At 36.4% G+C, this 25747-nt stretch overlaps 1 protein-coding gene across 2 annotated transcripts in view; it reads right to left on the minus strand.

The window, feature by feature from the left end:
• AXDND1 (axonemal dynein light chain domain containing 1) overlaps positions 1-25747 on the minus strand; it is a 124590-nt gene that overhangs the window by 76901 nt on the left and 21942 nt on the right. For both annotated transcript variants that reach the window (XM_051998855.1, XM_051998856.1), the window contains exons 5-14: positions 24074-24200; positions 23226-23311; positions 22422-22478; positions 22134-22236; positions 19620-19741; positions 16371-16511; positions 14050-14154; positions 10572-10692; positions 5583-5684; positions 2751-2914 (exon numbers count right to left, since the gene is read on the minus strand). In XM_051998855.1, the coding sequence (XP_051854815.1) occupies positions 2751-2914; positions 5583-5684; positions 10572-10692; positions 14050-14154; positions 16371-16511; positions 19620-19741; positions 22134-22236; positions 22422-22478; positions 23226-23311; positions 24074-24200 (1128 nt within the window). The remainder of the gene's footprint in view (positions 1-2750; positions 2915-5582; positions 5685-10571; positions 10693-14049; positions 14155-16370; positions 16512-19619; positions 19742-22133; positions 22237-22421; positions 22479-23225; positions 23312-24073; positions 24201-25747) is intronic.

Genomic DNA, 25747 nt, shown 5'->3' on the forward strand with positions numbered 1-25747 from the left:
CCTCATAATTAAAAAAGAACTCTGAAGATTTGGGGGCAGTTCAATTTAGAAATTCCTACTATAACATTCCTGACAGAAGGTAGGCTGTTCCACTATTAAATAGATGAAATTGTTAGAAAATTAATTCTTGAATAAATGTAATTTCCAGCCATTGGTACTGGTTTGTCTAATACAAGGACACCATCATTTTACTTCTTCCATACTTCCAAGTATCTAAAAGAAGTTATTATGTTTGTTTTTTTCCATAGTCTTTTTCTTTTCTAAGCTAAATCTCCCAGATCCTTCATTGTTTATATGTCATAGTTTCAGATCCTTTTTGGTCATTCTCCAGTGGGACCCTCTAATTTGTTAACTCTTCACAGAGTTATGATTTTATTGGTGTGGGTAATCCCTCTATCACCCACATTTCAATTTTTCTACAGTTTCATAGATGGTCTCCATGATTTAAATCTGTGCCAAACTAGTAAATCAATGAAAAGACATTTATTAGGCACTTATTATGTGCCAGTTTATATGCTAAGTATGATGATACAGATAAAAAAACAAGTTAGTTCTTACTCTCAAGGCATTCATATTTTATTAAGAAGCTAATACACTTTGAAGTTTTATCTTTTAAGCCAGATGGAAAAAGGCTTAATTATCTAGATGCAGTTTTTGAGACAAAATACAAAAAGAAAAACATTAAAAACTATAGGAGTAAATAGAATTTTCTTTAAAATGACAAAATAGTATTTATCTAAAACTAAGAACATCTGTAATGGGGATAGACTAAAAACCTTCCCAATAACAACTGGGGTAAAGCGAAGATGTGCATCATCAACACATCTTGTAGGGGTTGTTCAGTCATTCCAGTCTCTGTGACTCTGTGACCCTATTTGGGATTTTCTTGGAAGAGATAATGTTACGGTTTCCCATTTCCTTCTCCAGCACATTTTACAGATGAGAAAACTGAGGTAAACAGGGTTAAGTGACTTGGCTAGGGGCATACAACTAGTCTGAAGCTAGAATTGAATTTGGCAGGAGGATTCTTCTTGACTCCAGGCCCAGAATTCTCTCAACTACACCACTGGGCTATTCCTATCAACACATCTTGGAAGCTTCAGAAATGTTTCCTTCCTTCCTCAACTACTTTTATTGTTGTTGCAGCTGCTACTGCTACTATTGCTGCTATTACTACTACTGCTGCTGCTGCTGCTGCTGGTGCTACTATTATTATTACTGCTACTATTGCTACTAGTATTACTACTACTACTACTACTACTACTACTACTACTACTATTACTATTATTGCTACTACTACTACTACTGCTACTAGTACTATTACTATTACTGCTGCTACTACTACTAGTACTTGCTACTAGTATTATTGCTACTTCTACTATTAATCCTCCTCCTCCGACTACTCCTACTACTATTATTGCTACTATTGCTACTAGTATTACTATACTACTACTACTGCTGCTACTGCTGTTACTCCTCCTCCGACTATTCCTACTACTATTACTGCTACTATTGCTGCTGCTGCTGCTACTACTACTATTACTCCTCCTCCTTCTCCTACAACTATTCCTACTCCTATTACTGCTACTATTAAGAATTGGTTCAATGATTAGAACCAAAGTGTTGTGATTAATTGTATGATTTCAATCTGAAGGGATGCTTCTAATAGAAGGCCATAATCTGATGGAGTGTCGTAGGACTTCATCCTTAGCCCATGACATACAAAGATCAATGATTCAGATCATGGCATGCTTACTAGATTTTGGATGACGCTATTCTAAAGGAATAATTTGTACCTTATAAGACAGAATCAGGATCCAAAGTGATCTTGACAGGTTAGAATAATGTGCCAAACTGATTTGAAAAAATCAACAGCACAAATCTTTTTAGGATAAAGGTATTGTTGGACAACATAAGAAAAATAACTTGGAAAGGTTAGAAGGAGGGTCTGGTGAGTGATTAGTGGATCACTAGAGAAGTGATATGGTGGAGAATGAGAATCTGTTAGTCAGGGAATATATAACAAGCAAAATTAAAGATTAGGAAAGTGCAATTAGCATATCTTCAAGTATATGAATGATTTCCTTGGAGAAGGTTTAGAACCCTAAAAGTAGAACTTGAAACAATATGGAGGAAACAGAAAAAGGCAGATTTTAGCTCAAAATAATAAATAAGAAAAAAACCTTAACAATTAGACCTATCCCCAAGTATAATCAAGTTCTTTGGAAAGTGGTAAGTTCTTTATCCAATGGAGATCTTCCCATGGAATCTGGGCAGCTTTATGCTATAGTTATTTTAGAAGACTTTTTGTGTGGCAACAGTTAAACTAGTTTGACCTCTAGGGTCATTACCAATTCTATGACTATAAGGTTCTATATCCCACCAATTAATATCACTCTCCTTTTAGATTCTAGTCCCTTACACACACACACACACACACACACACACACACACACACCCCATATCCTCTCACTTAACACTAGGCTATTTACTTTACAAGTAGAGTCAAATTCAAGTCTGTGACTGTCAGTGTGTAAAATGAGCTGGAGAAGGAAATGGCAAACCACTTCAATGTCTTTGCCAAGAAAAGCCCAAATGGGGCCATAAAGAGTTGGACATGATTGAAATGACTAAACAATACACAATAAATTGTCAGAGTTGTGCGCAGAATTTGAGCATAAAACAAGCTAAATGTATTATCTGGGAGTCGACACAATAAAACCAGAAATAAGTACTTATTGGACACCCACATATTTTTCTCAAGGACCGTCTGCATTTTGGTGAGGGTGTTCTTCATAAAATTCATCCTGCCTCTGATGTAATCTTCATTTTGCTCCAGCTCATATTTGAAATTTCTAAAAATGTTTCTCCATTGATGTGTAGCTTTCTGCAATTGTGAAAGATCTTTTGCATCCTAGATAAAATGCAAGGAAAGCAACTACTGAGATATCTTCATAAAATAATGTAAATAATAACATTCAAAAAGCAATTGAACTCTGATAAACTATCCTGAATAATCTTTGAACTAGAGAACACTTTCTTTTTCTCAGAAGAGAAGTAGAATGGATAGCTAGATAGTACAGTGGATAGGACCCTGATCCTGAGTTCAAATTTGACCTCAGACACTTAATATTTCCTAGCTGTATGACCCCGGGCAAGTCACTTAATAGCAATTGTCTTGGGGGGAAAAAGGGAGAAAAAGAGAGGTGGGGATAGGCACAGTCGGTGTTAAATTTTGCTTAAATGTTTTTCTTACCCTTCCCCCTCTCCAAAAAACCCCCCCCCAAAACGAGCTCAATGGAGTGGATAAATGATTGTGGTGAAAAATTAAAAAGCAACAATAAGACAAAAAAATTGTATAAGAGAGGTCTTCTTGTGACCACCCAAAATAATGAGTGCAATTTCAGAGCACCATTCTGTTTCCCACCACTATCTAATTTCTGAAGTTAAAAAAGCAATGATCTTACTTTACCAAAAGAACATATAAAATCAGTTCTACATATAAAATCATGGTTCTTGAATTTTTTTGTCTTAAAATCCCTTTGTACTCTTAATTCTATATAACATCCCTACCCTGAGTTTTTTTTTATGTTTATAAGATTATGGATACTTACATAAGAAATGAAAACATCTTAGTTTTATTTTGAAAATGGTTGTTATTTTACAGACATTCTGAAAAGGTCCTGGGAACATGCAGGAGTTACCAGACCACACTTGGGAGATTGCAGATCTGGAATATTAGGGATTGAATTTATTCTTCTGCAACTTAAAGAAATATTTCAATTGACCTTCCATTGAATTCTCTCAGGATTTTACACTTATTAGACCCAAGACTTTGCTCAAAACCAAAGCACTTAATATTTAATGTTGACAATTATCTGGCAATCACAAGTAAGAAGACTATGAAGTTCAGAGTTAATATACTTAGATTACCTAAAATTAAAACTATCTCTTTATTGTGAGAGGAAAGAAAAATAAAATTAAAACATTTATTCCCTTTTCTTGTTATTTTTCTTTCCAACTATGAGGATGGGGACCACATCATATATTTGTTATGACTAACATCTAGCAAAGGCTCTGGATAATTCAAGTATTTAATGAGTTTTTGCTGAGAGTGGGTCCCCCAGGCTCTTTCCTTGATCCCTCATTCGCTATTCTCTATCTCTTAGCAATTTCATTCACTCCCATAATTTTAATTCATCTCTATGTAAAATGACATACATATGACACCTATAAATACATAAACACATGTGCATGTATACTGTGTGTATATATGAGCATTGAGTGCATACATATGCATTCATGCACATATGGTATGTTTGAATATGAATATATATCATACATATGTTTTGTAAGCATAAAGGATATTTGTATATCCTATTTCATATATATATATATATATATATATATATATACATATTGTTACATTAGATATCCCTTATTTATATACATAAATTTCTATATACATGCATGTATTATGTACACATATACACGTTCTTATATATATATATATATACCTATATTTGTATATGTATATTTACTCACAAGTCATCAAAATAAGGTGATGGAGATGATTTATAGTCATACATATATATGTGTGTGTGTTTGTGTGAATGTGTGTATATATACGCGTATATATCTATATCTATCCTCTATTTCTCTACATGAATCTCATACACTACATATAGAAAATAAAAATTCACCATTTCTGCTTCCAGATTTTTCCCTATCTTCCCAACCTCTCTTATCAAATACGATCATCTTCAAATTGCTCACTCTCCTCATCACCCACATGCAACCTTGCATCCCTAGCACTTAACATTATGTCTGGCACATATTGTTGTCCAGTTGCTTTTTAATTGTATCTAACTCTCCATGATTCCATTTGAGTTTTTCTTGGCAGAGTAACTGGAGTGGTTTGCCATTTCCTTCTCCAGCTCATTTTATAGATGAGAAAACTGAGAAAATAGGATAAAGTGCCTTGTCCAGGGGGTAACACACAGCTAGTGAATGTCTCAGGCAAGGTTTGAACTCAGGTACGTCTATTTTTATCTACTGCCCCACCTACCTGCCCGCCCTATGGCATAAAGTAGCTACTACATACCTGTAATAAGATAAATTTGGATTTTACCTCAATAGTTGCTCTGGAATCTAGCCCATTCCACTCCCATTCCTATCAACCAACCGCTACAATTTCATCTTTCCTAGATTATTATAGTAACTGTCTAAGTGATCTGCCTGATTTCTCCCTTCTCCAACCCATCCTTCTCTGTGTAAAACAAAGTAACCTTCCTGATGCATAAGTCTGTTCACATTGTTTCCTTAGACAAGTCTTTTAGTGGTCTCTGATTCTACCAGAAAAAAATACATACTCCATTCTCCGCCATTTAAAAGACATCATCAATCTGGCTTCAAACACCTTTTTAGGCTTATTTCATGGAATTTCTATTCACACACACATTCTCTATTCTTATTGGGTACAAGTCTTATAATTTCAGATACATCCACCCTCCTGCCACCCCCCCCAAACACACAAATGCCCACAATCTCAGCTCCCACAAGCCTCTTAAATTGAAGTTTACCTGGGAAGCCAGCAGAACAATGAAATGTGTGACATACTTATTCCAAGCCTTTTCATTAAGATAAAGTCTTCTGGCCAGTGTGATATTGTTTCTATCAATGACCTATAAGAAAATAATATGATTATCAGGATTTGGATTGAATGTACCAAAATAAATGCAAAGTTGATCTTAAATGAAGCATGAAATAAATAAACTGAAGGGTTTTTTAATCACTTACCTAATCAGTTTGAGCCAGAACCAAACCTGAATATTTCTAAAACCACTGAATTAGAACAAATAAGGAAAATAGAACAATAGAATTGTAGAACTGGAGAGAATTTTGAAGATCCAACTTCCTACCTACTCCAGAAATCCTGTCTGCAACATCCCTGATAGATGTTCATCTAGGTTCTACTTGAAATGGTACTACGATGGGAAGTTCATTTTTTCACAAGACAACCCATTCCATATGAGGATAGTTTAATTACATGATTTGTTTTTCTGTTTATTGAGCCAATATGTGAATTTACGTTTCCTTGTCATTTCTACCATTGGCCCTGGTTCTGTTTTCAACATTTGCCCAGTTCTGCCAGACAACAGCCTATCATATATTTAAAGAAGGCAACTATATCTCCCATAAAATATCTCTTCTTCAAGTTTAACTTTCCCAGTTCAATTATTCTTCATATAAAATAGTTTCTTGACTCCTCACCATCCTGATCATCTTTTGGATTCTCTTCATCTTTTCAGTGTAAAACTTTTAGTGAAACATCCTTAAAATGTGGAATTAAACACAACATATCAAGATGAAGAGAACAGGAGGAATACTTTTTCATTTGTTCGGGCTACTACATGTCTATTAATGCAACCTGAGACAGCATTCACGTTTTTAGCTTATGGTTAACTAACAGCTTTGATTCTACTTAATGAAATTCTATTAAGCCTTAATTCAATTTATGAGTAAAATTTTTGAACCCAAATATAAAAGTACATATATCCAACAAAAATTTCAACTTGTTAACTTCATTTCTCTCCCTTCTTTTCCTTTCCTCCCTAAAGTTCTCCAATGCCTCATCATGGCAAGCAGTTGTGATCCTGGATTCTCCCAGGCTCTGCTAGTAGAACACAAGGTCAGAAAAGATCAGCAAACTGGAAAGGTCTTGAGTATAGTCTCAGTAATATAGTGTACATCTGTTGTACAAGAACTATCTACTATCTGCAGAGGCTTAGTTCTAAAGGGCTAATCACTAGGTTTAATTCAATTTAATAAACAAATTAAACACTTAACATGTGCCAAACACTGGGGATACAAGTAAGAAAAAGAAAGATGGTCCTTGGCTTTGAGGAATCTCAATTTCATGGGGGAATACAACACTCAAAAATAAGCTACAATTCAGAGAAGAGTAAAATTGGAGAGAGGCCAGTAGATATCTTGTTCCATGAAGTTCAAACTAAGCAGAACTTCAGATTTATAGTGAAGCGAGTTTGGTTTTGGTTTTTGGTTTTTGCCAGGGCAACTCACAAGTCTATCACTAGTGGAGAAAATACTGTAACTAGAGTCAGAAGTGATACAACTATCTCCCAGTCCCCTAGTTTCAGATTTCCTCATCTGTAAATTGGGCATAACAGTGTGACTAGCACTTGTCTCTAAGAACAATATATGATTATCAGGATTTGGACTGAATAGAGACAAATTGTACCAAATTAAATGCAAATGTTGAGTTGTAGAGAACTAGGAAATAAATAAACTAAAGGGTTGGTTTTTAAAAATCACTCATCTAGTTAATCAGTTTGAACCAGAACCAAACTTGAATTTTTCTAAAACTGTTGAATTAGAACAAATAAGGAAAATGGAATAATAGAACATTAGAACTGGAGAGAACTTTGGAGATCTAACTTTCTACCTGCTCCACTAATCCTATCTGCAACATCCCTGACAGTACTGAATTCTGGATTGAGAGATGGGAGTGTTCAATGAATTCATAAAAATACTGAGGGAGTTTGGGGCCATTTGGATTGTTTTCAGCTTTGTTTCTGCCACCTAACACATTACTATCCCAACCAACTTTGTGTCATCTATATTTAAGCGCTAGGTAGCATTCATTCGTGAGTCCTCTGCTCATTCTGCTCATTTCCATAAGCCCTAAAAGGATATTATTTGCAAGTGAGGGTAGTGTTCCATCCCCTGACTGAGCAGTCAGTCTGTTAGAAGCAGTTGGTAAGTTACTAAGCACCTATTATGTTCCATCTACTTCAACTGAACTTTCTTCTGTATGGAAGATTTCCACTCCTTGCTTCATCAGATCACCAGGTGAGAGGTGGAACCAGACCTTGACCCTGGGTCAAGCTTCTGCTGTTCCTGTCTCCTGAGGAAAGGCTAAAAGAGGCCAACTTCTCATACCTATCATATTTTATATATGAACTAAAGTCTTCATCCAAACCCCATTCTCCATCCCCATCTTCCAATTCCTTCTTCTCATTTACCTCAATGCTCTCACCCAAAGTCCCAAACAAATGCCACTCAATCCTTCCACTGTGTCCTCTGGAATGCTGGTTCCATAAACAATAAACTTCCCTTCATCCTGAATCTTTTTCTCTTTCCCTCTTTCCATCTTCTAGAAATTATTGAAACATGATTTCCCCTGATGGTAAACCTATCTTGGCTACTCTTTCTGGCACTGGCTACAATTTCACTCATTCCCCTCAACTCACTGGATGAAGTGAGGGAGTTGGAATATTCTTGACTCTCCATGACCACTTCCAGTTTCTCCCCTGGCTTCCAATATTCAGGAGCCTCTCCTCCTTTTTGTTCCTTACTTAATAAATGCATATGGACTGACAGGCACTGTGCCAAGTCCTGAGGATACACAGAAAGGCAAAAGAACAAGCCTACTCTTCAGGAGCTCACAATCTAGTGGGGGAGGCAAAATGCAAATAACTTTAAACAGATCAGCCATAGGCAAGATCAGTTGGAGATAATCAACAGAAGAACTCAATAGAAGGCTGAGCAGTGCCAACTCAATGCCAAGAGTAATGTGGATTTGTATCTACCTGAGTAGGATTGAACTCTAAGTCCTTACCCAATGATGAAGCCCTGACTCCTTTTTTTAAAAAAAAATTCTTTTATTTCAGTGAGCGTTGGTCACAATGATCCTATCAGGCTGGAACTGACTCCCCAGGAAGCAGATGCGTGCTTGGAGATTGTCTATGGTAGGCTAGTACTTTTTAGCAAAAAACAAAAAACAACTAAACAGTGTTTACAAGAATATGATGCTTAATAAAACAGTTACTCCTCCACTTTCTTAAACCTTAAATACTTTCATTAGACAAAGCTGGACTGGCGTTCTAGACCATACACACTCAGAGGTTATTTTATTCTCCACAACTTAAACAGCAGAAAAAGGGAAAAGAAAGTGGAAGAATATGAATCTCAAAAGAAGTGCAACTCAGTCTGTTAGAAGGATTGGCCATTAGAAGCAGAAGCCCCAATTCCATAGGAAACTGGACCTGATAGCACAAAAGAACAGACCTCTCTGAAGACTAAGCCCAGGAGGGTCAAAATATTACTATCTTGGATATACTGACCTAGCAAGAGCCTCTGCCTTTGTTACTTAGCACAATAAGCCTTGTCTAGAGCAGAGTGAGTAGACGTGGTTTGCTGTGGCAAGGAGAAATCTATTGTGAGTGTCATCACTGCATCACTGACCACTTTTATCCACAATCCAAGTCTCTGCTTTGGTTTTAGCTCAAAAACTTTTTCTTTTGCTCCTCAGCTAACAGGGGTATGAGGCCACATGTGAACTCAGGTCTTCTTGACTCCATACTCATTTCTCTATCCTTTGAGCCCTCACTTGTCTTAAAAGTGATTTATAAAAATGCTGATTAGGTTACGAGACCTAGAAACATGCTACTAGAGACATAATAATTGTTTCTAAAACATGAATCCTTATTTCTAAAAGGATGACATTGGGGATGATTCTCTATTGTTAAGACTCCCAAATAGCCACAGATACTATTAATATTTCGCAGGTGGGAATAAAGAAAGAATTAAGCAGGTGTGAAAATGGGAAATCAAGGGATTTTGCTAGTGAAATTGTCAGGCTACAAGGAGACCATTAACTTGGAATAGACACCAAAGGAAAAAGATAGTAGAGCCCAAGAGAGCAGTGCAGTTATTCCTTGAATAGATAAAAGCCCTTTCTCTCTCCAACCTCCAACACCTGACATTAGGCTTAGCTAAATTGACATTTTGGAGCTCTTACTTATTCTCATCTCTATTTACTGATGGAAAACAGAATATGTATTCTCAGTCATACTCCAGTAAATTCTGGTGAAGGTAAGGAGAAAAGGATTCCTTATTGGAAGCTACACTGTAATAGCTAAGTATTAAAGACAATCATAATAACTATTATTTATGTAGTGTTTAAGATTTTCACTGGGTCATTTGAGCCTCATAAGAGCCTTGGGAAGTAGGCTTTACAGATGTTGTGATCCCAGTTTTACAGATGAGGAAAATGAGGCTCATAGAGATTAAATGACTTGGCCGTAGTTATATAGTTAAAAAAAAAAAAAAAGTAAAATAGTGGCATTTTAACCCACATCTTCCTGACTTCCTGTCCAGAAGACTAAGTTAATAAATGTCTTCAGTCTTCATGGTGTATAGCTTTATAGACCAATTATCAATCAATCAAGTACTTATTAAGCATCTACTATGTGCAAAATAGCACAAATATAATTAATGAAACAATTTCTACTCACAAAGAACTTAAATTCTAGTAGAGAAGTCAATAAATACCTAAGTATATCCTAATAAACATAAAGATAATAACTACAAAGTTACTAAAAACAAGGCAGCTTGATAAGGAGGGCATTAGCAGTTAAGAGGTTCAGGAAAGGCTAACATACATTTCTCTAACCCTGAGTTTTTTATTAGTGTTATTTACAATTATAAAATGAATCTGGAAAAAAAGGGAGGAGAGAAGGCTCAGAGCTATGTCTAGCTCTCTCTACCTTTATGGCCAAGTCATAGCTGGCTGAATTCCAGAGGTCTCTTTCTGAAGTTAACTGCTTAATGTCGGTTTCCATCCTTATTCTTTGTGATGTATATAAGTCATGATATTGCTCCACAATTCTAAATTTAATGACAAAGGATACACTGGTTTGGTCATGCTCTAAAATCATTAATTTCTTCATAAAATAGAAAATTCACCATATGTGGCACAGTCTCTGAAGATACAGGTAATAAGTACATCTCACATGAGTAAAATAGAAGAGGTAATATTAAAGGTTCTTCTAAATCTCTGAAGAAAAAGAAGTCAATGAAAATCTAAAATCTAAGATATTTTTTCTTTTCTCGAAATAGCTTTCATGTTATTTTTCTTCTTTTATTAGAATTTGTACAATATGATATTTCAGTTACAACTGCATATGTCATATGCTTTGCAAACTTTGAAGTATTATGTAAATGCCAGCAGCTACTACTGCAATTTATTCAATCAATCAATAAACATCTGTTAAGTGCCAGGCACTGTGCTAAGTGCTGAGGATAAAAAAAAAGGAAGCTCCTTCCTTTCAAGGAGCTTTCAATAGGAATGCTGATAACACAAGTTATGTAAAATATCTTTATTCATTTCTTTTATTTCTCCTTTATCTAAAAAAAAAAACCCAGATCATATCAGTTTTCCAGTCCTAACACATAAAGAAAGAAAAGAAACAATAGCTAAAACAGTGGCTAAAAAAATAGAATATCATGCCATTTTCTTTGAGGAGTTTAAATCTAGTTAAAGATAAGATATTATGGATAGAAATTAACACTTGTTTCTGGGCTCCTTTAAGTGTGATGAATGAAGTGACAATTTCAGTTTTCTTACTGGTTAGCTAATATTAACCACTATACAAAATAATCTATTTCTCCTTATTTCCCCCCTTTCACAAGAGCAGCTAAATGGCACAACAGATGAAGCTCCGGGTTTGGAGTCAGGAAAACATCTTTCTTAGACTCAGACATTTACTAGCTTATGATCCTGTACAAGTCACTTTACTCTGTTTGCCTCAATTTCCTCATCTGTAAAACAAGCTGGAAAAGAAACTAGCAAATTACTTCTGTATCTTTGCCAAGAAAGCTCAAAATGGGGTCACAAAGAATTGGACATGACTGACTGAACAACAATCCTCCTCTCACACTCAAACTCCTAGAAAAACATTGGTAAGCTGGCTGTGTCCACTTTCTTACTTCTCACTCAATAAGCCCTTTGCAGTCTGGCTTCTAGCTTCATCCCTAAACCAGAAGTGTGATCTTTTGTAAAGTCACCAGGAATCTCTTTGCTGCTGTAACCAAAAGGTCCTTATCCCCAGTGACCTTTCAGGAGAGTCTTGCACTAATGGCTTTCCCTTACTTCTGAGGATGTTCTCTCCCAGATCTCCTGTTTGTCTGCCTCCTCCTCTGAAGCCTCCTTTGAAAGTCCTTCATCCATGACCCCAGTGTATGAAGTGTGCCCTACAGCCCTCTCCTAGGACTTTCCTTTCTCCTGTACCTTCTCTCTCCTCAGTTCCCTTAGTTCAATAAGCATCCAGATGCAAATCACTCAGATATATCTATATATCCAGTCTTTTTCTCTCTCTCCTGAGTTCCAATCTTATATCCCCAACAAGCCTACTAGACATCTCCATTTGGACATCCTATATAGTTATCTCAAACTGGACATAACCAGATGGAGTTCATTATATTTCTACTTAAATATATGCATCTTTCTACTGCTTCTATTTCTTTTGGGGACATTATAGTCTTTTCAGGCACCAGGTTCAAAGTTAGAAATCATTCTCTATTCCATCATCATTCTCATTTACTGCCCCACACCAAATCAAACCAGTTGCCAATTTCATCAATTCTATCTGCATGAATCTGGATGAAATTCTATCATCAATTCTATCATCCCCCTCATCAATGACATATGTTATATCCATCAATCTTCATGCCATACGTTGTACAGTGATCTTCCAAAACCAAATGCTCACGATGACAAACACTCATATCAATCAAGAGGACAGATTGTCATCAAAGAGTGAGATCTAGAAAAACTTGAGGAAGAAGACGCCATCTGAATTAGATTTGCAATCTAATTAATGTCCTTGCACAACATCTAAAGCAATGATAATTGATAAAAACATATAATCTAAACATGGGAGTTATGGAAAATAATTAAATACTCTGTGTTATTAATTATTTGATAAATTATAATTAATAATGCTAAAATATAACATTAATTGGAAATTTGACACAAGTTTTAAGATAATTCGCATATTTTATACTGTCCCAGATCTTACCTATCTGCCATCTGGTGGGAAGAAACTCCCAGTACCAGAAAATAATGGAGGCTTTTGTGTTTTGTTATTTGTTTATTTAATTGAGGGGAAGGGGGGAGTGTCCATTAAGAGAAAAAGAAACAGAAAACATTTGAGAATTATAAGATATATTAATGATAGATCCTTCTATATTCTTCCAGCAACTGCTTAAAGAGAGATAGCTTTCAATATATATATATATATATATATATAAAGTAGGGGAAACAAATCATATTAGTGACTAGTGGCTACTAAAGGCACAATTCACAAAGCTGCTGAAGGATCTCTTTGGGAAGAAATATTCTTTCTTGTTTCAATATAATCATATTGTTCTGATAAAGAGTTGTTCTCACAAGGTTCTATTAGTTTGTACTCTGTGGCACATTGAAGAAAATAGAAGAGATAGTATTAAATGTTCTTTAATGGGGAAAGAAGAAGAAGAGAGGGTAGAAATATAATTTACTAAAAATTGTCAGACTAGGTATGTCAGGCACTATACTAGACCCTTTATAAATATTCTCTCATTTAAAGGATTCCTGTATACTTTTACAGGCTTATATTATAAAGTCTAGTTCCCCCCCTTACAGAATAATTGTATGTGCTCAAGACTTGTCTAAAGATAGCAGCTGCAGCCATCAAGCACAACAGGTCAATAAGACCAAAACATTGACTCCCTTTTATTCCATCTTATGAAGAGCATATTCATTCCATCTTATGAAGTGCATGATAGCTTGAAGCAATATTGCATTTGCATTTTTTCACTTCTTTGTCTTGACTAAGAATTTTGACTTTGCCATTCCATGCTATAGTTTCTGATAATATAAATGCTAAAAATCACTAAATCATGTAATAATGTGATTATAATAGAAAAGAAGAGTGGGTTCAAGTTTCAAAAAAAGAAAAACCGGGAAAACAGCATGCAAGGCACAATTAACAGAATGATTAAAATAAATCCAACTGGGACTCTTTCATCAAAGAAATAAGGACTCATTATCCTACTCTCACCTCAAAAGAGAAATGATACATAAAGTTTCTACAAAAGGCATCCATAGTCATCCTAGGACTCCAATAATTAGCATTTCATTATTTTAAAAACAGTTAGCCTCTCCCTTCTCCATCTAATTTAGTTAAGATTTAAGAAACTCACCTGGCATTCTTCTCGGCATTATGAAGAGCTAACCTCAACTCCTCATGGATGGACTCTGCTTTTCTCCTCAACTTTAAATCATATTCTCGAACTAGAACTAGCTCTCTAAAATCAAAGGAGAAATTTTGTTTCCTTCAATGACCCAGAAAAAAACCTACCTAGGTTAAAAACTCAGCACTGTTACTTATTACTTGTGACCTTATAAAAGACATGACCTCTTTGAGGTCAAAAAAAAAAAAAAAAAAGATTTGTCTTTCAGTGTGTGTCTTCAAATATAAAATAAAAATTTGGAATAGCTTACTTCCTTGGAAGTGAGTTCCCCCCAAAAAGTAGAACTATTTTGCTCTGGAATTCAGCTACATATTCAGAAATGTCAGGGAGTTAAGCCTTAATGGACTACTAACTAATAACACCAGAGAATTAAAAGTTTTTAATTGCTAAAAAATATTTGGCAAACCACATCCCAGGATAAGGAAGGCCACATTTGGTCTATTCCACAGTATACCAGGGCCTGAAAATATCCTCTCCGTTACCATCCATCATCCCCCTCATCAATGACATGTGTTACATCCATCAATCTTCATGCCATACATTGTACAGTGATCTTCCAAAACCAAATGCTCATGATCACATGTTGTAGTGAAAAGAACACTAAGTTTAACATCAGAGGAGTGAGGCTCAATTTCCAGCTCTGTTACTCACCAACTCTATGATCTTGGGAAAGTCACAGAATTACTGATCACAGAAATTCCTTCGATTTCAAAGACCACCACTGACATCATGTGGGTTGGATTTAAGTGAGGCAGTTGCATGGTCATCAGCCTTACTGGCCAGTGGCAGGACAAAAGAGAAGATGACCAGGATGGATGACCTTGATGTCCAATGGCTGACCAAGCCCTAAGCACTCCACAGTGCCTGCTTCAGCCACCATCATGGCCGTTGGAACACATTTTCTCCTCCGCTCTCTGCCCAGGGAAGTCATCACATGATTGGGGGAGACATCCCCATAACCATTCATGGGTTTGGGATTCAGGAGGTATTTAAATAGAACCAGTGCCTCTGGTGGAGGAGCTGCTGAGCCCTCTTCAGGGCTGCTCATCCCCCTCTGGTGTGTACCTGGTACCCCACCCCACTCTTACCTGTGGCTCCAAGAAGCTGTTGCACACACCCTGGTACACAGATGGGCTAAGCCAGGCCACAGTGTAGCACATGTGATAGAGAAGAGCTCCAGGAGAGAGATGCTCAGCATGGATGGTGGAAAAAGCCTGCGCTCCACCAGAGCTGCTAGAATTTTTGGACACTTGGTCATATGTCAGCTGTGACCAGAGTGTGGAAAGAATCCAATTGTTGTCAAACTGTTCCCTGGCCAAGGATTCAGGTAGTTAGTGAAGTACAATTTTCACCTTTCCCACCCTTTCTATTTGAAAAGACAGGTGTTTAAATACAAAATTTTCTTTTTTAAAAAAATAGTTATTTACTTCCTTTCTAAGTCAGTGTCATAGCCAGTTGGCTAGAAATAAAAAAAGTCCTAATTGTTTCTGAGCTGTGTATTTCCTTACTGGTAAAAGGCATCGATATATAAAAACAGAAAGTCACAAGGTTTGACCCTCCTCCAGAGCTTTGCTCTGGCTGAAGGCTCAAACTGAGAAAAAGTATTATCATTTTGATTTATCTTTTTTTTTTTATAAATTTCCCAAATGACAGAACTAATGTGGACTCAAGATTGTTTTATCTAACTTCTAGCAGGACAGGTAGAGGGGGAAAGGGACAAAGGGACAAAGTGGGGCTGTCAAATCATATTTACTCATTTATTGCTTTCTCTCCTTCCCCGCCATACATGCACGGAGAAAGCTCTCTGCTGAGTGACTGAAGAGTAGGAGTAGTCTAAGTAATTTAAAATAAAACATGGGAAACAGGCAATAGAATTCACATCAAAACCAACTATAATAATTTTGTCTGTAATTTAAATTTAAATACCTGCCAAAACAAGCCCACTTAAGGGTCTCCCAAAATGCCACAATGAGCAAAACAAATGAGAGAAAGAGCTGCCAAAGAGAATGCCAAAGTAGAATACTTAAATTTAGCTTCGTGTCACTTTTTGTCCACATACTCTCATTTATACCCACCTTACAAAGTTGTTTTGAGGAAAAGGCATTGTGAAATCAAAAGATCCATATAAATGTGACATTATTATTTTCATAATTCCATTCTCTATTTTAAGAATGGAAGAAACCTCAATTTTGATGTTTCTAGTCTTCCTGAATATTTTCATTTCTCTCCAAAACCAGGTTTTCTTTTTCAAAAACAATCAAAGTTCATACCTGCTCAGCTCTTCAACAACCTTTTTAAAATTATACAATTCTTCTATGATGCGCTTGTCCATTATACGTTGGGCCACCATGTCTTTGTAAAAATCAATCATCTGCTGAGCTATTTTCTCAAGCAAATTCACATACCTCTGCCTGTGAGGGGGGGGAAAGGTGGGAAGGACACTAGAGTGAATAAAAGATAGTTTATGGAAAGTATGCAAGAGGAAAAGTAATAGAATAGAGGTAGACAACAGACATTCTTAGATGCATGCAAATATTTCAAAGATGTTTATAAGAGTGCCTGCTGTTTTTCTCAATAGAAAGTAAAGGAGGAGGAGGAAGGGTCAGTGTCAATATAGCATACTTTCTTGTAATGTTATTACTTCCATTCACTGACTTTTAGGAGAAAGGAATTCTTTGGGCTTGCCCCAAAGATTTCATAGAAACACTTGGAAGTGTCTTAGCACCAATATGTTAAGTCACTGTGAGTCATTTCAAGGGTCTCCGGCCCTTATTGGGACATTCTGCCTGCTGGACTAATGCAGCTCAGAACCTGAGGAGGAAGAAGTCCAGATTGAACCATTATTTGCTTCCAAGGTCTATGCAGTAAGAATAATTTTGGCTCTTGTTCTTGGGGGCACAAACAGAGCCCTGATAGGATCCAGGAGACTTCTTCCATGGTGACTTGTAGTATCCACTAAAACATGACAGTAGCTAGGATTTGACTTCATCGGTCAATAAGCATTTATTAAGTATTTTTATATGCCAGGCCAAACATCTTTATAACAGCATCATTTTTCTAGTATGGAGAACTTGATCACGCATCCCCAGCTTGCATCTACCCAACATCATGGAATTTCCATACAGATTAACTCAGGGAAGAGGCTCCCAGTTACTAGTCAAGTCTTTAGAAGACAGAAGAAGCTAAAGCTTATCATGACCCATCATCCACTGACCAGTGGACATACAGAGAACAGCCTCATACCTACATTGTTGTGCCACAAACTTATTACAGGGCAATCTAGTTCTTGCTAATGTGCTGAGATAACACCATCCCTCCATTAAATAGTAATGTAGCAATTTAATTTAACAAGGAATACTTGGAATGTCACCACTTCAAGCAGCTTATAGATTCTCCCCATATTAGTTCTTGGCAAATATACCAGAGATTCAGTCAATAGCATTTTGATGATCTGAAAACCAATTCTGCAAAGGAGAATTAAGACTATTCAACAGGATATAGGGCAGATGCAGGAACGGAAAACAACTGGGAAAGCTATGGAGAACAAAGACTTAAGTAGTCTTCCTCTCAGAACTCTGCCATAAGTCTTAGATTATAGCTATTCGAGTTATTTCCCCATCTTTTCAGCAACAGAACCAGATGAGTTAGGAACTGTTGAGCCAAGACACTTAACCAGTCTTTTACAATTCATATCTTAACCAATTATGTTCCCCTGAATTCCCATAGTAAAGTAACAATAAGCACAAACTATGCTTATGTTGATAGGATCAAGCATTAAATGGGAGGCCTGAGAAACTGTGAGTTGCCAACAGTGGTAGAAGTGGTGATAATTTGATCATTTAGAAAACTGATACATATGCTAGAAGAATCCAACAGAACCTCAGAGCTAGGGTGTGAAACTCCGGAGAGAGATCATTTATTCTGGCCCAGCCTTTATAGATGAGGAAGCTGAGGTACTAAAAAGTCAATTTTCTAGCCTAGGGCCACGTAACTATTAAAGTGACAGGGCCAGGAGGAGAGCCCAACTTCTTTGACTTAAGTAAAATGTTCTTTCCATTATGCCATGCTGAAACCAGGATTAAGATTTAGGAGAAGTCATCCATCAGGAAATTTTATCAGAAGTACACAGGGAGATCTGGCCTGCCTCCATCCCCCACCACACACACACCCCCCTCACACCATCACAACCACCACAGCAGTGCTTTATCCACTGGGCTTCGAGGGAGTCAATGCCATGGCTAGGGAAAGCAGAATCTGACAACCAGGCTGCGTTACAATGGTAGTAAGTTGTGACATGCTGCAGAGAGATATGAGAGAAGGGACAGTAGGACTGCTGCTGGTAATTATTACTATTGATCATGGCTATTGATCACAGCTATAGAGCTAACTGATGTGGTTGTCTGCAGACAGTGATTCAAACCTAAGTGGGTGTGACTGTACTGGTTGGAATCTCTAGAAGAATTTATGGATGTGGAAATTCTCTGTCTCTCTCCAGGCCATTGTCCTGTAGGAAGGGGGTCAGTACAGCTAGTGTTGGGCTAGCATTTCCACACTAGATATGGGTGTATGAAGATAGGGCCTTACTGAGACAGCCTGGGATACACCTCTGTGACAATTCTGAGACTGTCTCGATAAACCATGGGGTATTTGAGAGGATCAGTCATAAGGTCCATAGCTAGAAGAGAGAGAAAGTCATAATTTTTGCTATGTTATTTAAATAAAACCCTGAGAAGCGATTACACTACTACTATTTCAAGAGGTACTTCATAATCTGAAAAATATCCTTTTTCTCCACCCTTTAGAGGGACACTCCCCAACTAGCATGTTCCAAACTACTTCCTCCATCTGCTAAAGTTTCCAGGGACATGAAACAGGGATTCTAGAAGAAAATACCAGTGGTTCATAGAAGTCACTTTCTTCCATGAAAGGGGTCTTTGTTGTCTGTAAGGAGCTTTACAAGTATGACCTCATTTGGTCATGTCATGAGAGGATTAGCTGAAGGAATTGGAAAAGTTTAGTCTAGAGAAGAAAAGATGTAGCATGGGAGAAGGAGATTGGGGGAGGGGGTTACCATAGTCACTTACAAATATCTGAAAGGTTTTCTTCTGGAATAGGGATGGCACAACTGAAGATCAAATTGAAAACATGAAGATTTTTTTACTTCACATGAAGAAACACTTCTAGGAGTTAGAGTCATCCTAACATGTATTGGCTGCCTTGGGAACTAGACAATTTTTAACTAGAGTTCTTTAAACAGATCCTAAATGACCATTTGTTAAGGATTTTGTTCAGATATAGATTTGTATTCAGATATAGGTTGCATTGGATGACTTCTGGATCCCTGCCAATGTTGAGACTCAGTTTTATTCTCTTTGAGGTCATCACAGGAAAGAAAGGGGAAACATGACTACCTATTCTTAAAATAGGGAAAAAGATTTTATCATTTTTTGAAAAACAAAGATAATCGTGATGTTGTTTAGAAAATAAAGGACAACTATTAATACCCTCAAAGCCCTGACCTTATATTAGACAAAAGTTCTCCTCTGTCTGAGCACTCCACACTGATTTGTCGAATGATTTCATGAAATACCGTATTGTAAATGTTCTGCTCAGTCTTCAGCACTTCAAGAATTTTGTGCATCTGATAGAAGATAAGTAAGGGATTAGTGTGTCATTAAAGTAAATAGTTTATCTTACACAAGTCCTTGAAAAAAGATTGTTATAAAAAACAATGAAAACATGTCATTTCTTTGGAAATTTTTTTCCCTCATAAAACAATAGAATCATAGAATTTTGAAGCTGAAAAGCATCTAAGGAATCATCCCCTGCCCTTCCATTTGACAGTGAGAAGCCCGAGATACAGAAGGGTTGAATAACTTGGCCAAAGGGAGAGAAAGGACTTGTACCCATGTATTCTCATCTTTAGTCTGGTGCTCCTTCCACTACACCATCCTATTCTTAAAATAACAATCTAGTTCAATTTCCTTCTTTAAAACAAGATATTTACATCTTACACTTTACAAACAAGCCAAATGAACTCCACAGAATTTAAGTGGTTTGCCCACTGTCATAAAGTAAGTTATTAGGGGAGAGGAAAAGAGCATCTTGGTGTATCATTTTTTTCTCTGTACAATATGACAAGAAATGATGTAGATATACAAGCGCTTTGCAAACCCCAAAGCACTATATAAATGAGGGCTATTGTGTTATTATTATTATCATTACTATTATTGCTATATATTTAATTAAGGAAGCTGTATACTGGGGAGAGGGTGGGCATTCACCAAAAAACAGATTTTCAAGTTTGTCCCATTTTGTAGTTAAAATGAAAGAAAAGGGATTCTTTGGTAGCCTTTTTCACAGTTCAGGTGGTGATATCCAAAACTCACATTATTATACCCTTTCTGTTATCTTCTCCAGGTTATATCTAGGGTCACATTCATATTTCAACAGCTTTCTTCACAGTGAGAAGAATATTAGTCCATAACCACTGGACTATTACACCTCAAATGAATTTGGCAGCTAAATGCCTTGGGGGTTTCCTTCAGTGATGTCAATCACAGCTCTCAGCCCAGCCTGCTCATCCTGCCTGACTTCTGTCCATGTCCTCCTGTAAACTGAGCCAACGGCTCTCTCCTCCGGCCATCGTCTCATGTACTTGAAAGTCACTAGTCTATCTTCTCTTCCTATTTTATAATTCATTGATGACATCTTTCCCCACCTGCTTCTTAGTGTTCCTCGCTGCAGGTATGCTGCAGCCAGCTCACACTGACCATGCATCTCTCCACTGATCTCTGCATGATACTCATCAGAGCTAGTGGTCTTTCGTGTCTCATCATATAGAATATTGTGGTAAAACGAAAAAGGGCCCTTTGCTTTTACAGGAAGCTTGAGGTCAGTAAAAGAACTTTGAAGTTACCTAAAAGCAACTCTCTTTTTTAATTGTGGACCCAATTTGTCATCCAACTGTATTATCTTTCCATATGATACATACTCATAGGCAGGCGCTCCTGGGGATTCATCTAAATGTATATTGAAATTTGAGTGGGTCAGAGATCCACTCCCACTAATCTTTCCTATTGGATGGAAAGGTCAAACTCTTTGAAGGGTTAGAGATCTCTTCTAGGAGACTCTGCCATGCCTTGGGTCTTAACACAATTAGAACATGACCTACAATCAGGAGCACATGGAGGATCTCCCCATCTATGGGAGCCTCTCTTCAAACCTAACTGTACTGGATGGATCATCTGATGTTTGTTATTAGGTCATTGAACAGAATTATTCTTGCTGCCATATCTTCCAAGAAGGTAACAGTTATAATCAGTTACTTTAATGCTTTCACATTGACAGTTTTTTAAAAAAGCTACTACACACTCACAAGATAACCCAGAAATTTCTATAGAAATTTATAATTTAAAACATCTGCACAGCATTGTAAAATTGGCCAATTACTTCACAAAACCCTCATTAGATGGCTAATACTGGAGCTGGGGAATGGATTGTAACGCTGGAAAGAACTTTGGATGTCTTAATTCAATCCCCTAATTTTACAGTTAATGAAGCTGAGACCAGATGATAGGCCTATTATCATACAGCTGTAAATATGAGAGAGATCGGAAACTGGGTCCTCTGGTTCCAAGAACAGCACTTTTTATGTCATGCTATTCTGTCTCTGTGATTTTTTGGGGAGCTAGATCTGTGATTGAATTAGTGTAGGGAATTCCCAATAGGAAACTTCCTAAAGAAAATGCAAATTGGGACCTGCTCTGAAACTCAGTTCTTAAAAAGCTCTCTGAGTCCAGGTCACAAAGCCAGAAGAGCCAACTCTTTATTCATTCCACCATCCAGGCTCTCTCTGAATTCATTCTTATAATTAAACTTTTAGAACATCTTATTAAAAGAGTAGACACAAAGACTTTGCAATTGGGTAAACCTTGAGATTTAAAACATTTTAATACATGCTCTACGGTTATAGGAAATGCTAAGAGATGAAATACCCTTCATCATGATGAGTTTTAGGAAGGGTATTCTACCTGAGTTGCGTTTACTGATTTTTCAGCATCTACACCAGCCTTCTCTAGCATCGTATCCATCACTTTCTTCAGCTGTATCACTTCAATTCTCTTATTTGGTTTCCTAGGAGAGGAAAATTGCAGAAATGGAGAATTACTGTTACCAGAATTATGCTGGACCAAATCTCTAAACTCAAAAGATAACAAAATATAATAAAGGGAACACATACATCATTGGGTAGTGGATGGCTTTGATAGAAATTATATCTTTTCTATTTTGGAAAGCATTTGAAAAGCAGCTCTACTTACATGGATGGGAAAAGTAGCAGCCTATTCTGACTGTCCGTGAGCAGGGTTGTGTATTTACTGCAGAAAAAGAAATTTATATATTATTCTTTAGGGATAATCTGGCTGTGATATAATGCATAATCACATACTCTCCATCTCCCAGAAGGAGAATGGACAACGAAATAGCCCAGGCTTAAGTCTTGGATCCAATTCAATCCACATTAGGTGGCTACAATGCACTAGGCAATCTGATCGACTGAGGATACAATTAATAAAAACAAAATCAGTCCCTGCCCACAAGGACTTTATCATCTAATGAGGCTCTATCCCTTTCTAAGCCATTTTATCTTAGGAAGTCATTAGGGCATCCTTCCTGGGTCCTTGTTGTTTTAAGGTTCAAATGATGTAACATATCTTAAAGTGCTTTGTAAACTATAAAATATGTTAATATGAGATTGTTATCAATAATAATAGCTAGCATTTACAAAACACTTAATATGTCTTATCTCATTTGATCTTTACAATGCCTTGGAAAATGATAAACACTCTAAATCAGGACTTGAGTCACTGAATTGATGGAAGTGATTTTATTAAGAAAATGATGAATAAATACTAACAATGCAGATTAGATGTAAAAGTTTTTGTGTGCTTTTTTTTTTATTTCAGGAAGCCAGTTGTTAAATATTTAGCAACAAACCCCTGGGTTTAAACCATTCCTAGGGCCATAAATGTCCTTCTGCTCTCAGTCTTGGGATTATTTCTTTGATTCAAGAGAGTTAGCAATAATGTAATTGTCAAGGGTTCCATTTAAATTATAAAACTCACTCATCATAATACTGTAGACCTTCAACTCCTGTGTTGGATGCAATGTGAAATTCTTCAGGGATCACAGTATCTGTTAATTTCCTTGGCTGAAAAAGAAATGGAGCTTTGAAAGGGAAAAAGAATTCTTAAAGATACCCAACTATTACCCCACATCCAAAAACTCAGGATTTAATTTGAGTGATTTTGATTTGAGCTAGGTAGAGTCTGTAATATTGAAGTAAAATCACCTATACTGTAGAAAAATAAATTGAAGATTTGGTATCTGAGTCCAGTCAATAGATACGTGTCCTAGGTTCTCTGAAACTCAATGGATTTTATTTCTTACATTCTACCAATAACTGACCATTTAATTAATTCTAAAAATCCAAATCATCAGCTTGAAAATGATACATCTTACCATTGTTAAGATGACCTTTAGAAAGGCAACTGTGATCCACTTTCCAATTTATCCTGTATACATCTTTCACGTACATAGTTGTTTATATGCTGTCTCCCTACTCTGTGAGATCCTCAAGGAGAAAGAGTGTTCATCATTCTTTGTATCCCCAGTAATTAGCATGGGTTCTTGACATCTAGCAGGAGCTTTTAATGAATGCTTTTTGTCTTGACTATACATTATCAGTAATACTAACTCCTTAAACAATGTGATTACAAAAACAACTTTAAAAAAAAGAAGGAAAAAAATATCTTTCCCCTAAGATAAGTAGGACCTAGATCATTCAAGGAAAAGGCTACCATAATTACACTCATACACAAATGCTGACAATCGGATCAAATCATCTATGTTATTATTTTATTTTCAATGAATTTTAAAAGAAAAAAATTTGTGGCCAAAAAGTTGCACTTACTGATGAGTCAGGTATAGACAAACCCATACGTGGTGGCTCTTCTGCGGAGGTAATCTCTTTTACCAGGGTTGGAAGCCACGAATCTGCTAGTTTTTCAGCCTTAACATCATACAAAAAAGAAACATCCCTAAGAAAATGAAAAACACATGTATTCATTAATTAGTTATCCACAAAATTGTATCATATTCTGTTGGCTAATTACAGATTTGAAAAAAAAATCTACTATATACCAACAGCTGAAATTAATTGTGAACCCTGTTCATAGGGTTGCTATTGAAGAAAGTCCATTGTAAAGCTTAGTGCTAGAGAAATGTGAGGGTGAGGTTAACTGGCATTCAGGTAGCTATAATATTTTTCAGCATTTAGAAATCTAAGTGCAAAAAGCCAATACTCCAAAAAGATCTAAAAAAAACTCTAGCACTTTGGTACCAAAAAAAATCAATTCCACAAATATCAGATAATACAGAAGCTATTTTGAAAAGGATCTGAGATTGAGAGAGAGAATGTTTAATGACTTGGAAGCTAAATAGGAGTCATTAGAGTGATGCTGTAGCCAAAAAAAAAAGCTCATTAGCTCTTGGCTGCCTTCAAAGAGTAAAATCTTCTAGGAGAAGGGAGGTGATGCCCTTGTCAGACCTTGTCTGGAATGTCATGCTAGGAAATTGTTCCTGTAAGCAAACCAAAAAGTACTTTTTTGAACTTATACTCATTGTCCCTAGTTCCACTCTTTAGAGTCAAATAGAATGTATCAAAGCTCTGTAAATACTCAAAGATAACTATTATGTCCCCATTAGTTTCATTTCTCCAGGATAAATACCCCCAATGTTAATATAATTAACTCAAAGCCCTTCTCTATACTGGATGTTTTCTTCTGGACATTATCCAGTTTATCAATGTCTTCCTTAAACTGTAGATCCCAATACCAACAAAATACTCTGAATGCAAATCTAACAATACAAAGATGATGCCTGCTTATTAGAATTGCTTCATTCTTCATACTTGTGGCCCCAGTGCCTTGCCCAGAATCTGGAACTAATAGGTCATTAATTAATACTAGTTTACTGCTTGACAAGGTAGCGTGAAGGAACTATCATTTTCCTATTCATATTCCTATTCATATTCTAGGAAGTTATGACTTTCTTAATATAGACCAAGGTTGCATTAGTTTTTTGATTCCTATATCATATTCTCAACTTTTATAAAGCTTAAAGTCTATTAAAATTCACTCATCTTATACTTATGAGACTGATTTTTTTATGTCTAAATGTATCTTATTTATCTTTATATTTATATATCTTTATTCCTAACTAGTGAGATTGATTTTTTTATACCTAAGTGTAATAATTTACATTTATTCTTCTTGAATTTCAAATCCCATCATTAAGGGTACTATTAATCCTCCAAGCTAAATACCACTTGGCAATTTGATAATTTCATCTTTGCTTTTAGCCAAGCTACCAGTAAAAGTGTCAAACTGCACAGGGCCAAGTCTAAATTCCTGAAATACTAAAGACTTCATATCACTAGCCCTCAATAATCATCCTGAGTCTAGTCGTTTAGATATTTTTTGATTCTAATCATATTATTGATTAATCCTTCTCTCTCCAAAATTTTCCTAAAATCTGGGTAAATTTTATGTACAGAATTCCTCTCAACTACCAACTCAAACATCTT

Source organism: Antechinus flavipes, chromosome 4 (assembly GCF_016432865.1).
Source record: "Antechinus flavipes isolate AdamAnt ecotype Samford, QLD, Australia chromosome 4, AdamAnt_v2, whole genome shotgun sequence".
NCBI lineage: Eukaryota > Metazoa > Chordata > Mammalia > Dasyuromorphia > Dasyuridae > Antechinus > Antechinus flavipes.